This window comes from Cimex lectularius, unplaced genomic scaffold (assembly GCF_000648675.2).
Source record: "Cimex lectularius strain Harlan isolate CLEC.00 unplaced genomic scaffold, Clec_2.1 scaffold124, whole genome shotgun sequence".
Lineage (NCBI taxonomy): Eukaryota > Metazoa > Arthropoda > Insecta > Hemiptera > Cimicidae > Cimex > Cimex lectularius.
Window position 1 is genome coordinate 1,072,121 of NW_019392703.1, and position 13,592 is coordinate 1,085,712.

Consider the following 13,592-nt stretch of genomic DNA (forward strand, 5'->3'; position numbering starts at 1 on the left):
AATGAGAAGAAAGAAATATCAGCATGTTGAAAACAGGCAAAAGTTTTCTGACAGTCAATTAGAGCCTCCAATCCATTTTTTAAAGATTTATTTTCGATACAAAAATAAAAATGTTTACGCGTTGAAGAAATCGGATTTCCGAAAATGTCAAAACTTTCCTCGTTTTTTCATACGTGAATAGTCAAACCGCAAATGTCAAAACTGCGAGTGTTAAGTGATGTAATTATCTGTAATTACACAAAGCGTTATCAAATCTAATGTATCAATTTGATGGATATTAATGAAAATAAGTTTGTTCCGAGCACACACAAGCCTTGAGGGCTGCCAAGAAAAATGTCCAATTCATACTATATTACCAGCACAGTATAAAATTAGTACAGCCAAAAAAGAGGTTTGATCTCAAATAAAAAATGTGTTTAGTTTTAACTTCTAACTTCTGAATTCGAACCCGACATACTTAGAAATGGCCTTTTTTTCCCCCAAAACACACAACAAATCTCCGAGGTTGATATGACCTCTGCTGTAAAGTAAAATATTAAAAAAGTATTGAAAAAAGTTTTTTTTTAAGTGTTCGCAACTCATTAAAAAAAAAAAAAAAACTTTTTCCAACACTTAATATTTTACTTTCGAAAAGGTTTTTTAATATTTTACTTTCGATTGTAGAAAACTGGGTTTTCTTACTAAATGCAGCATCATCAGCGTGCCAATGAATTAATTTTTGTACTTCCGATCTTAACTCTTGCTGGAAGGAATGATGGCCAATAACGTATGATCAAAGAGAAAAGTATGCAGCTTATTTTTTTTTTAATGATTAGTTTAGTAACCCAAAACCTCGCGGTATAAAAGCAAAATTTATGGTAAAATATTAATTGTTTCTTTTTTTTGGGAGTTTTTTTGTCCGTTAATTACTAAATATTGTTAGTGTAAAGTGCACTGACTATAAGTTTGTGATTTTTCAGCTTTTAAAGTTTAAAAAAAGGAGAGATTTTACAAGGGAGCGAGGATAGGATTATTTACGATTTACAGTCAATTTTACTGTTCCATCTTCATCCACCCTGACTACCAACAACATCGGACTCCAATACAACAATAAACTAATCCAAATACAGAGAAATAACTGTAGAAACGTTATATTTGACAGAGATATGTGATTTAATTCGTCGTATTTTAATTAATTATATTTATTTATATGTTCAAAATGTGGAAAATGTGTTTTTTATTAAAGAAGACATGAATGATAATTTTCCAACTAATTAATCTCAAATATTATCATTTATTAAATTCACTAGTTTTCGTGGTCCGCTTGACCAATTAATATCTTTCAATTAATTAAGGGTTTTAGTTGAGATAAAAAAGACAGTGTCACGAGCGGGATTCGAACCCACTACATTCGGCTAGATGGCAAAAAGGAGGGAAAAATTCAAAAGGTGGGTTTGAGGTGGGAAGTTAGTGTCCGAGTGGCTAGAAGTCACGATAGCTCAAGTGGTAGAGCAGCGGCGTATCAAGCAAGATAAAAACATCAGTATCACGAGCGGGATTCGAACCCACGACCACTTGAGCTATATTGACCTCGATCCACTTGGACATCAACTTCCCATCTCAACCCCATCTTTTTGAATTTTCCCTCCTTTTTGCCATTTTTCAAGGCCATGTGGTAGAGCAGCGGCGTATTTAGCCGAAGTTCGTGGGTTCGAATCCCGCTCTTGACACAGACTTTTTTATCTGAACTAAAAACCTTAATTAATTGAAAGATATTAATTGGTCAAGCGGACCACGAAAACTAGTGAATTTAATAAATGATAATATTTTAGATTTGTTAGAAAATTCTGTAGTTTATGACTCATGTCATTTTATATACCTTGGAATTTTTTTCGCATAAAATAATTTTGCGCCTTTTCATTTGTTCATTCACTTATTCTTTTATGCTAGTAATTTAGTTTGTATAGTAACTTTTAAATATATACTTCACTCCTGGACAAAAAGGAATACATGTAAATGTATTAAAATATGAACAGGATTGACAAATCTCGGCCTTTTTCATATTTATTGGCAAAGGGAAGAGTATGGCTCAGAGACGGCACAGGAAATTCCTCGGTGGGCAGCCGCTCACTCTCATCCTGTTCGGCACGAAGGGAACTGATTAGTTTCGACCCCGAGGCTACATTTCCACGAGGAAATTTGTTTTCTAGCCATAACAACTTGGTGACGGGTTAAATCCGGCTGATACTGTCACAAAAATAACAATTTCCCAACCAGTAACAATACTACGCGAAGATATTTAACTGTTCAAAAGAGGGATCATTTAAGACAAAAAATTGACTGTATAGGGAAAAGGTGATTTTTCGATAATCCTCTGAATAAATGTTTTAATAGACTAAAAAATTGTGGTCAAGTCAGTACCAAAGAACAAGAAAATTTATTCAATTCAAAAGTATCCCACATTGGCACGTCAACTTGAAGTAAACATTTTTTTTCAAGTTCAGTTTAAGTAATGATGTTTTTCAAATATAAAATTTTAATTTCTAATTTTTTAAATTAGGATGTTGTTTAAATAGAAAATGCATAAAATATTTTTTTCAAGACTAATTTTCTCTGTTTAAAAATAATTTATTACTTTTTTATCATTAAATTTATTTGTCGTTCAATTCAAAAATTAATTCCAAGTGACGATAGCTCAAGTAGAGTAGCGGCGTATCTAGCCGAAGGTCGTGGGTTCGAATCCCGCTCGTGACACTGACTTTTTTTATCACAACTAAAAACTTTAATTAATTCAAAAATTAATTTTTTTACAAATTCCATTATTAAAATTTTTCATGTTTAAGTATATTTTTTATGTTTGGCAACGACCATGGCCATTGTGCATTCTCCTTCCTCCATTCCTCCTAATCTTCTATTCCTTCGCGCGGCTTCATAAATTTAACTAAATTTGACTTAACTTTCACCAGATTTAAAAGGCCATTTAAGCAAATCTGCATTTTTTAGTTATAAATAAATTATTTTGTTAATTGGTGTAAGAGTAAAATAGAAATATAACTAGAGAGTTTTATAAATAATTCAGTCACCTCTGGACCTTTTTGTCACGACCTTTATCTAATAAATCACTAAAATATTAAATTCTGATGAAATTGTAATCACGTCAGATTTTGGTTTTCACTATTCATCAAAATATAATCTATCAGGTTTTGCTACTTTTTATATCAATCATCTATTAACTTGTTAATTTTTGTAAAATGACTAGAACTTTTCAGCCTATTTCTAAAACCACTCTTAGACAAACAATAATTTTCTTGCCTAGAGAAGTAGTGTACTTTGAATTGTTCATTTTTAATCATATATTGTCAATTTAAAATGATTTTGGAGCATATTAATAGTGAATTTTGCGACAATCTTCAAAGTTTGAAAAGTCTGATAATCTAGCCTATTTTGTTGTAAAATTGATGAAACACATTGAAATCATAAATCCTGAAATTATCAGCAAATGACATTTGAAATTATTTGGTTCGTTTTGCCCAGAGAGAGAAGTAAAATAAGTTTTGACTTGGTCGGTAGTAATGAAAGAAAAACAAAAGCAACCAAGTTTTTTGCTGCAATAATTAAATTTCCCTATTAACAATTTTTTTGTAACTAGTTATAATTTTTAAGCTACGAAAGTAAGTATAGATTTTTTCCTTTTAAATTTTCCTCTGTTTTATTCGGGGCCAAGTTTTACCAAATCATGTCAAACTAAATTCAAATAGAAATGGGCATCAAAGAAGTTTCGATTTTTTCTTATCAAAGTTACAATTTTCTTATCTATTACACGTTGAACTTTTTTAAACAATTATGTGTAACCCAAGGTTAATGATTTAGGTTATATTATTCATAAATAACACACGTCTAAATATTAATGAACTACTCGATAAAAAGATAATTTGGGTTTATGCTGATCCCATTTGTACAAAAGATTAATGCAGAGCTATTGGCAATATTTCGGTAAGATTGTTTTTAGAAGATTAGAAAATTTTTAATGAGATGTACTTTTGCTCAGATATGACGGATTTAATTAAATTGTTCAGTATGCACATTGCTAGATTATTTTTTTGTATGATGAAGAGTTTTCTGTACCGTTTATTGGTTTTATACTTTCATTAAAAAAAATACGGCGACATTTCCGGGTGTACATAAATTAGGTATTAAGACTAAAAAACAACTGTTTGGGACGTTGTTAGGAAATTAAAGTTCAGCTATGAATAGAACAAAAAAGCCTTACTAAGATTGTTTTTGAAATTGTTTATGTTGTTGATGTGGTTAGTGTGGTTGGAAAAAAAATTGGTTAAACATTTTCTTAAAAGAATTAATTTAAAGAAAATTTTTGTAATTGCTTTCGGTACGGAAATAGGTAAACCTTTATTTATTTACGGTTTAATTAAATAATTGGCAAAACTACAAAGACTGGCTCTATGGGCTTATGCTGGGCAACTGTAGTATAACAAAAAACGCCTTAATATATATATATTTTTTTAAATTGCTTATGTTGTTAGGTAGTGGTGTTGGAAAAACATTGGTTAAACATTCTCTTAAAAGAATTAATTTAAAGAAAATTTTTGTAATTGCTTTCGGTACGGAAATAGGTAAACCTTTATTTATTTAGGGTTTAATTAAATAATTGACAAAACTACAAAGACTGGCTCTATGGGCTTGTGCTGGGCAACTGTAGTATAACAAAAAACGCCTTAATATAATTTTTTTTTAAATTGCTTATGTGTTAGTGTAGTGTTGGAAAAACATTGGTTAAACATTCTCTTCAAAGAATTACTTCAAAGAGAATTCATGTAATTGATTTCGGTACGAAAATAGGTACAATTTTATTTATTTCGGCTTTAAGTATTAATGAAATAAATGACAAAACTGCAAACATTAATTTAACCACTCATTCTAATCTTCAAAGAAAAGAAAATGTTTGAAAAAAATGTCATCTCAAAATAATCACGTTGTTTTTATGAAAATCTTCTATTATGTATTTAAAAATTCTATTATGTTCATGTCTTTACTGTTTTATTTTATCAAACGAACAAATTGTCAGAAAAAAAGACTAATCCTTTGGCGGTTTCCCCATAAAACAAGCACGTCCAACGACGGCCTTTACAATAAAAATGTTTTTTTTTTATTCTGTGTAAAACATGAAAGCAGAACAGGTTAATTACAATGCATTTTGTTTTAACTACTACCGATATCTGCGCTTTGTAAAAAATTGCTTTCAATTTTTTTTTTTTTTTTTTTTAAACGAGGGTTCGCAACAGCAGAGGTCATATAAACCATCAGGGTGCCGGTGTTTTTGAAAAAAAGCCCATTTGTATGTCGGGTTCCAATGCAGGACCGCTGGATTCGAACCCGGGACCTTTACCTTACAGGGATGAGTCAAGACTAAACCTTGCGGCCACGGACGCCCCTACTCACAGATTTGTTGTTTACAACGATACGGATTTCAAGCATTTAACGCTCGTCAGGTTGGAGGACCCATTAAATATGAATCATCAAGTTTTCGTTGCTTGTATTTTAGAGAAATATCAGAAAAATTAAGTAAAATTCTTAAACCAGAAGGTTTTTGAGTAGATTTTAGAGGTATGTGTTCACATGAAAAAATCCTATTACAGCCTGAAAACAAAGTTGACAACTTGTCAAAAATTGGGGTTTAGCAACTTAATTGTAATGACTGCGATATGAAATATACAGGACAAAGCGAAAAATTAGAACAAGAGTTACACTTGTCTAAATCGAAAAAATGTTCTGAATTTAAGGACTAACTAAATGAAACATAACATCTCAATTTAAATATAAATACAACAGTGTTAACCAATTTCTATAAATGGAACCTAGGTTGGTTTGAGAAATTTGAAAAAAAATTAAACATGGAGATGCATAAATAATATAATTGATTTTGATTTACCTCCTATTTTAAACAGGTACCTAAATCATATTTGACGTAAAAATTAATCTTTAATTTAAAATTATTTTCTTGGAGTGTTTATTAGGATAATATTTAGTGTTGTATCTCGCGTTTTTTATCCGTTTAAAATTGACTCGACTTAAAAACCAGCTTTTCATTCGAAGTTCATGTCAAGAGACGTTTTTGTAACTCTTTCAACGTGATGATGAGCGTTTAATGATTGAAATCCGGATCGTTGTAAACAATAAATCAGCGAGTAGAAACATCATTTTATAAAAAGTACTACACACTCAACCTACCTTTATCATTTCTAAAAAATGCTTTTATGTTTAAACAAAAACACGTCTGCTGTCTAGTTTTTTGTTAAACGCTACAAATAAAATTTTAAAAAACCCGTTTTAGTTGGGTCAATTCATACATGAAAGTTTTTTATAAATGGACAATGAATTACCTTGTATTTAGAAAAAAGATAACCTTTTAAAAGTTAAATGTAGGGGTTTGCTTTGTAAGATAATTTTTGTTTCAGCCTTACGATATTTTACGAAAAAAACGAATGAATTAAAAATGTGATTTTGCTATGGGGTATAATATTAGTAGGTCGTAAAAAATGAAAAGATTTAGAATAAAGAGTAACGTTTATCGAGTATCGATATCAAAGTACTTAGTAGGATCTCCAGCTTTGTTTGTACTTCTGATTGCATTAAAGTGGTTCAATCACTGCTTTTCTCTCTTCTATTTTGACTTTTTTTATATAAGAAACAAACATCAAGGAAAGAACTTTATATGAGTTTAGAACTTACAGTGATTGTCTGTAAGAATAATTTAAATAAAACGTCAAGGGTTTGTCGATTATTAAATCTGACGACAAATTCAAATTATTTATAAAATTAATAGAATCGATGAAAGAGAAATATATGTATGTATTTGTTGTTTTATTATTTTATTTTTTTAATTTTTACTAGTGTTTTTGGTGATTTTGAAAAATCTGTAACAATATTTTTATTGTTTATTTATTATTATCTTTAATGATTATTTGTATATCGTGAGATGAGGTCTGGTGTGAAATAGGTTATCGTGCCAACGTTTCGATCTTTATTGAGATCATCTTCAGGGGTCAAAGTGTTTGTCCTCAACTGGGCACTTGAGCACACTCAACACGATATACAAGAATGGCACGATTACGCAGAAAACAAACACTTTGAGCCCTGAAGATGATCTCAATAAAGTTCGAAACGTTGGCACGATAAAGAAAATGTTTTTCTACAATCACACCAGAACGCATCTCACGATCTCACGAATAATCAACGACTAACGGTCACTAATCACCACACACGTTTCGATCTTTATCGAGGTCATCTTCAGTGCTCAAAGTGTATATTTTCTGTGTAGATGTGTCATTATTGAGTGTCGTGTTTAGAGTGCCAGATGTTTTATGTTTATATACTTTGGATTTGAAAGCGGTGGGGAAGGAAGTAGGGATAAAAAAATTATATGAGGAGTCGGCTTCTTTGAGGCGAAAAAAAATTATCATTAAATGTTTTGCAGGAACATTTTATGTTTCTTAACGAGTTAAAACTATATGAGAAAAGGGAGGAAAAAAAAGAGAAAAAGCCTATGACAGAAATATTGGAATAGAAGAAGTTTAGCTTGACAAATCTGAGGATGAAGAAAACTTTCGAAACATGATAAAATCCTAAAAAAATACATATTTATTTATTACCATTTGTATAAATTGTATATATTATGTAAGGAGATGTAATATTTATCATTTGCGTATAACCTCTCCCAGTGTTTTCGTATTGTTAGTTATGAACTATTCATACGGAGGTCCTGGGGCCGATTCCGCTTCAATCGACTTACCGAGGATGGGTAATGTTGGACAAGCATCGGGGTAATGTGTTATGTAAGCACAGTTTTTCACGGTATGTGGAAAATTTGTTGGGAATTAAGGTTTTAACGAACGTTATTTGGAGTTGTAAACGGTAGTGGTGGATACGTAGTACGGCGAATTGACTCAAAGTCGATGTGGTTTAACGGTACCCCACAGTTCTTATCCGAACATCCATATCTTGTAAAATTTTAGATTATTTTTTGTTCATAAGTTGTTCTTGATAACAATTTGTAAAGTCCGAAGCGTTTGCTTAATTCTTGTCGATTAGTTGGTATATGTCCGTTCCAGGCTAGACGAAATTCGAGATAGCACCCAACGTAGGTACACAATTTTTGAAATAGGAGTATAATTGAGGAATATTCACGGTTTTGATTTGCTTTAAATAATATAAAAATGAAAGTACTGAAAGTTTGTTTTTGTTCCAAAGTAAACTTTGTCTCGATATCAACGTTCACTCAAAGCATGCTTTCAAAAAAAAAAAAAAAAAAAGAAAAAAAGAAAGAGAAATCTGATAAATAGATAAAACACTTGACAGCTATGTTAATAAACGTTTCCTAGTAATTTTTTTTTTTTAAAAGCGCATTAATAAATTGTTGGCTTACTTTCCATTTTACTTGTTTAGTTTGAATATCTCAAAATGCACAACATGAACCATCGAACAAACAATTAAAAATCCGTTTGACAGCATAAATAACATAATACATAGAAAATATTGGTCGCAGTTTACTTATTTGCCATCTTTCATCAACTTTCGTGTTTCAAATGTAGAAAGTCGAAATAGAAAACGAATATTTTTTGGTTAACCAACCGAGACAAAAACTTTGGTTTATGAAAAAAGCTATTGATCATCTGTTTAGAGTAAACTTAAAACTTCGAAACAATTTTGATCAACAAACAGTGTAGAAAGTAAACTTAAACGACGATGAAAATAATATCTATGATCAAAACTTGAGATATTACTTAAGGAGATTATTACATATATAATAATAATAATTATTATATTATTATTAAATATATATAATCACATATATATTTATGATTTATATGTTATTTTTTGGTGAATGTGACAATGTGGATAAATAGTTAATATGTAGCACTTATACAATAAGGCAGGATTTTAGATACACAATTGTTATGATGATTTTAAGTTAAGTTTCCTATTTACGTTGTTAATAACAAGTATAGTTTGAAGATGGAGTTTTGTTATTATTTGATAAAACTGTTTCATTAATTATTAAGTACCTGTAAGTTGTCAATCTTTTGTGATATACCTACGTACATGAAAATTCATGTAAGAATGTTTTCTGTAGACACTGAAGAAGAAGTAATATATCGTCGAGATCTCCGAGTGGGTGCAAAAATGAGTTTTTTCTGACCCCAACCCTAATTCTAAGTAATTATTAAAAAGTTCCTACTGTGATTTTTTAAAATTAATTTCGCATGTATGATTAACAAATTGTTACGTGCAACACCGATTTAGTAAAAAAGCACAAATCTTTTATACATCACATTTCAGAAAAGAAAGAATTTTTTTTTACAGTTTTTGTGCTTTGTTTATTACCCGATGGTGGGAAAATAATGGCAAAACGATTAGCCAAAATTTTAGAACGAGGCTTATGAGAAAAGGTTTCGTTAGAATTTTTTTTATTGAATTATAGTTTATTTTGTTTACGTGCTTGGCAAATGTAGTATAACAAAAACGGCTTAATAAGAATTTTTAAAAATTTCTTATACTGTCAGTGTAGTTAGTGCTTCGGAAAAAAATGGTTAAACATTCTCTTAAACGAATTATTTTAAAGAAAATTTTTGTAATTCAGTTCGGAAATAGGTAAAATTTTATTTATTTAGGTTTTAATTATTAATAAATTTTAGAACGAGCCCTACAAGAAAAACTGATTTTTTATTTCATTATAGTTTATTTTGTTTACGATATGTATGGCTTGTTCTTGGCAACTGTACTATAAGAAAAAAAGACTTAATAAGATTCTTTTTTTAAAATTTTTTATATTGTCAGTGAAGTTAGGTGCTTTGGAAAAAAAATGGTTAAACATTCTCTTAAACGAATTAATCTAAAGAAAAATTTTTGTTATTGCTTTCGGTACGGAAATAGGTAAAATTTTATTTATTTAGGTTTTAATTATTAATAAATTTTAGAACGAGCCTTACAAGAAAAACTGATTTTTTATTTCATAATAGTTTATTTTGTTTACGATATGTATGGCTTGTGCTTGGCAACTGTACTATAAGAAAAAAAGACTTAATAAGATTCTTTTTTTAAAATTTTTTATATTGTCAGTGAAGTTAGGTGCTTTGGAAAAAAAAATGGTTAAACATTCTCTTAAACGAATTAATCTAAAGAAAAATTTTTGTTATTGCTTTCGGTATGGAAATAGGTAAAATTTTATTTAATTAGGTTTTAATTACTAATAGATTTTAAAACGAGCCCTTTGAGAAAAATTGATTTTTTTTGCATTATTGTTCATTTTGTTTGCGGTATGTATTTAGCTGGAGGTTGTTTAGACGTTATGAACTTAATAATTTTTTTATTAACTTTTGGTTTGCTATCAATTTGGGCAGAAGTTTAGTTCTTTTGTTTTTAAAATTTGGTGGGTTAAAAAAAAGAAATTAAGGTTGTTTGAAGAAGTGTGGTACTCACCTATCTGGGGTACGTCAAAAACGCGTTTGTCTCTTGTAGTCTGAACGATCATCTGCGAGGCTACGGAGAAGGGCTGCTGTGTCTCCTGAGGCGGTTGGTGGGCTCCGCCTTGGACAGAAGTCGGGGGCGGTGGAAGCCATCCTTCTTCCTGGGCGGTGAGGCGGTGGGAAAAAGCAGCGGCGGAGAAGCAGGCCGCCAAGAGCAAGGCCGCCTCGAAACCCCCGGGCATCCTCTGACCTCGGGAACAGAGATGAGAGAGAGACAAGGGAGAGGGTGCGGAGGGACAGATTTCCGTTCGGTGGCCCGACTCGCTCTGGGGGCCCGCCGCCTTCCTCCGAACCGCCCCCCGACAGCCCCCAGCCGCCCTCCGACGATCCGAAGGCGCATGTCCGGGCAAACGGCTCGCATTACCTTCACCAAACGGACAAACACCAAATTTATTTTAATTACCACACAAAAAATTCATTCAAAATTATAACACAATTACACAATAAAAGCATTTCAATTTTTAAAAATCATAGTAGGATCCTAAACAAGCCCTAAATGATTGAATGATTCCGATGCATTCATAAGCTTAAGCTTCCTTTACAGTTCTTTTTTACACTATAAAGAAGTGAGTGAATATTTTTCCTGGACAACAATAAATATTGCCTTTATACATTAGTTTGGAGAGATTTTTTAGGTCTAATAAGACTTTTTCGATAGGTGGAAAGTGGAGTAGAAAGGTCGAGATATGGAGTTAGATAGATAGATGCGGGTATGTAACAAATAAAGAGAAAGAAAGAGTGAAAATAGTATTATTTCTTGCTGTATTACATTTGTCATAAAATGAAATTTTTGTTTTTGATGTTGTTAGCATTCTATATAAAATTAATAAAAAATAATTTTAAAGAGTGAGAGAGCACGAAATGAGATAAAGGCAGTCGATGAGTTTAAGAGTATGGTGGTGACTTTGCGCGTGCAAAACCGAAAGTGTATAAGTAAGAATTACAATTAATTAAGGTTTTTAGTTGAGATGAAAAAAAGTTAATGGCACGAGCGGGATTCGAACCCACGATCTTCGGCTAGATACGCCGCTGCTCTACCACTTGAGCTATCGTAACCTCGATCCACTCGGACATCAACTTCCTATCTCAACCCCACCTTATGAGTTTTCCCTCCTTTTTGCCATTTTTCGAATCCCGCTCGTGCCATTAACTTTTTTTCATCTCAATTAAAAACCTTAATTAATTGTAATGTATTAATTTGTCAAGCGGACCACGAAATTAGTGAATTTAATAATTAAGAATCTCAAGGCCGAAAGATGAAAAAAATATAAAAAAATATTTAAAAAAAATGAGAGGGTGCGAGCAAGATAGATGCAAAGATAGGTAAATATGTAAACATAGATAGAGTGGTAGAGAGATATAAAGGGAGTAAAAGTTAAAAAAAAAATATAAACGGGAGGTTGAGCGAGAAAGTGTGTGAGAGAGGGAAAGAAAGAGTGAGAGTAAAGTGTTATTGCTTGTTTTATTAGACTTGTCATAAAATGGGCATGAAAGTTTTTGATGTTGTTACCATTCTGTTTAAAATAAATAAAAAATAATTTTACAGAGTAGGAGAAAAAGTGAGAGTGAATGTGAGAGAGGCATGCAATGTTTTTAAAATTACCTAATGTTCTTCTACTAAACATTATCAATTCCAGTTTAGTCGCATTAATTGATAAACTTTTATCACAACACCACTCAAATAGCAATCCCATGGCATCTTCCATCAGTAGTGAAATTCAGGGGATCCCTACCCGTGAGAATAATGGTACCATCATCTGAAAATAATTGACTGTAGAAACCTGAATTATTCAGAAGTTCTATTAAACTGTTTGCTGTAATTAACCATAAAAGAGGTGACAAGCAACCTCCCTGTGGACAGCCTCCTTTGACATTAATTCTGAGAGTGCTACCACCTAAGCACATATTGACCATCATTCCCTCCAAGTAGGTCTTCACCCATGATGGTGGTCAACATTGCAGTTATCTAGTGCTGATACAATGCATGAAGTATCAGCATTATCAAACGCCCCTTGGATAACGAAGAAGCAGCCTAGTGTATATTCATTATTAAGTAATGATTTCTCAATCCTGCCTATCAGTGAATGTAAAGCAGTTTCCACTGATTTTCCTGGTAAATAGGCATGCTGATTGGGATGTTTCATAGTATTAATTCCACAATCATGTTTAATATATTTATCTAAAATTTTCTCTATTATTTTTATGAAAATAGAATCTCGTATTGTGTAACTTTATGAATATAAAATCGGGCGTTTAAAACAAACTGGATTATTTTCACGTTCTGGAAAAAATAATTAATTATGAATACATCAATTCAGTGTTTTATTTGATCTTGAAAAAAAATGGGAAAAAATGAGATTGAAATATGAATGTTTTATCAGGACGTGTAAATAATACAATCTCAACGACTGTTCAACTATTTAAGCCGATTCTTGATTCACTTTTGAATGAATTCTTGTTTTCAAACAGAAAAGAGATCTTTAAAGCAAGAATGAATAAACAATTTGCTTTTAGTACATTTATAACGTTTTAAATATCCCTTTTGTCGGCTTCGTTAACCATTCCGTCTTGGTGTAGACGTCGCAAAGGGTGAGATATTGCATTCCAAAGCCTTTCCCCGTTTTTCCTTTATATCTTCCCGATTTCCGAGCCAAGGGTCGTTGCACGTTGTTGGTCTCTTGTTTATCTTTTTATAACCAGTTTTTCTGGAATCAGTGAAATTATTCGGAGAATAGGGGCGAGTCACTTTTTAAGCAAATCTCCGATCTTTTTGATGATGGGTAATTTAATAAATATTTGCCCGACATTATCGTCAAAATAATTGTGACTATCAATAGCTCTATTCAGAGATAACGACTCTTGCAGCGATTCAATTGTACGATTTAATTATTAAGGTTTTTAGTTGAGATAAAAAATCAGTGTCACGAGCGGGATTCGAACCCACGACCTTCGGCTAGACCTTCGGGCACTATCTTCTCATCTCAACCCCACTTTTTGAATTTTCCCTCCTTTTTGCTTTTTTTTTTCAAATGTCGTGAAATCTATTTGATTCTCGGCGGCAAATTGAATGGT

At 31.6% G+C, this 13,592-nt stretch overlaps 1 protein-coding gene across 1 annotated transcript in view; it reads right to left on the reverse strand.

Annotated features, from left to right (window-relative positions):
* LOC106666430 overlaps nt 1–10,804 on the reverse strand; it is a 151,174-nt gene extending 140,370 nt beyond the window's left edge. Inside the window, exon 1 of the mRNA XM_014393625.2 lies at nt 10,474–10,804. Coding sequence (XP_014249111.1) covers nt 10,474–10,702 — 229 coding nt within the window. The 5' untranslated portion in view covers nt 10,703–10,804. The remainder of the gene's footprint in view (nt 1–10,473) is intronic.
* Nucleotides 10,805–13,592: the final 2,788 nt, after the last annotated feature.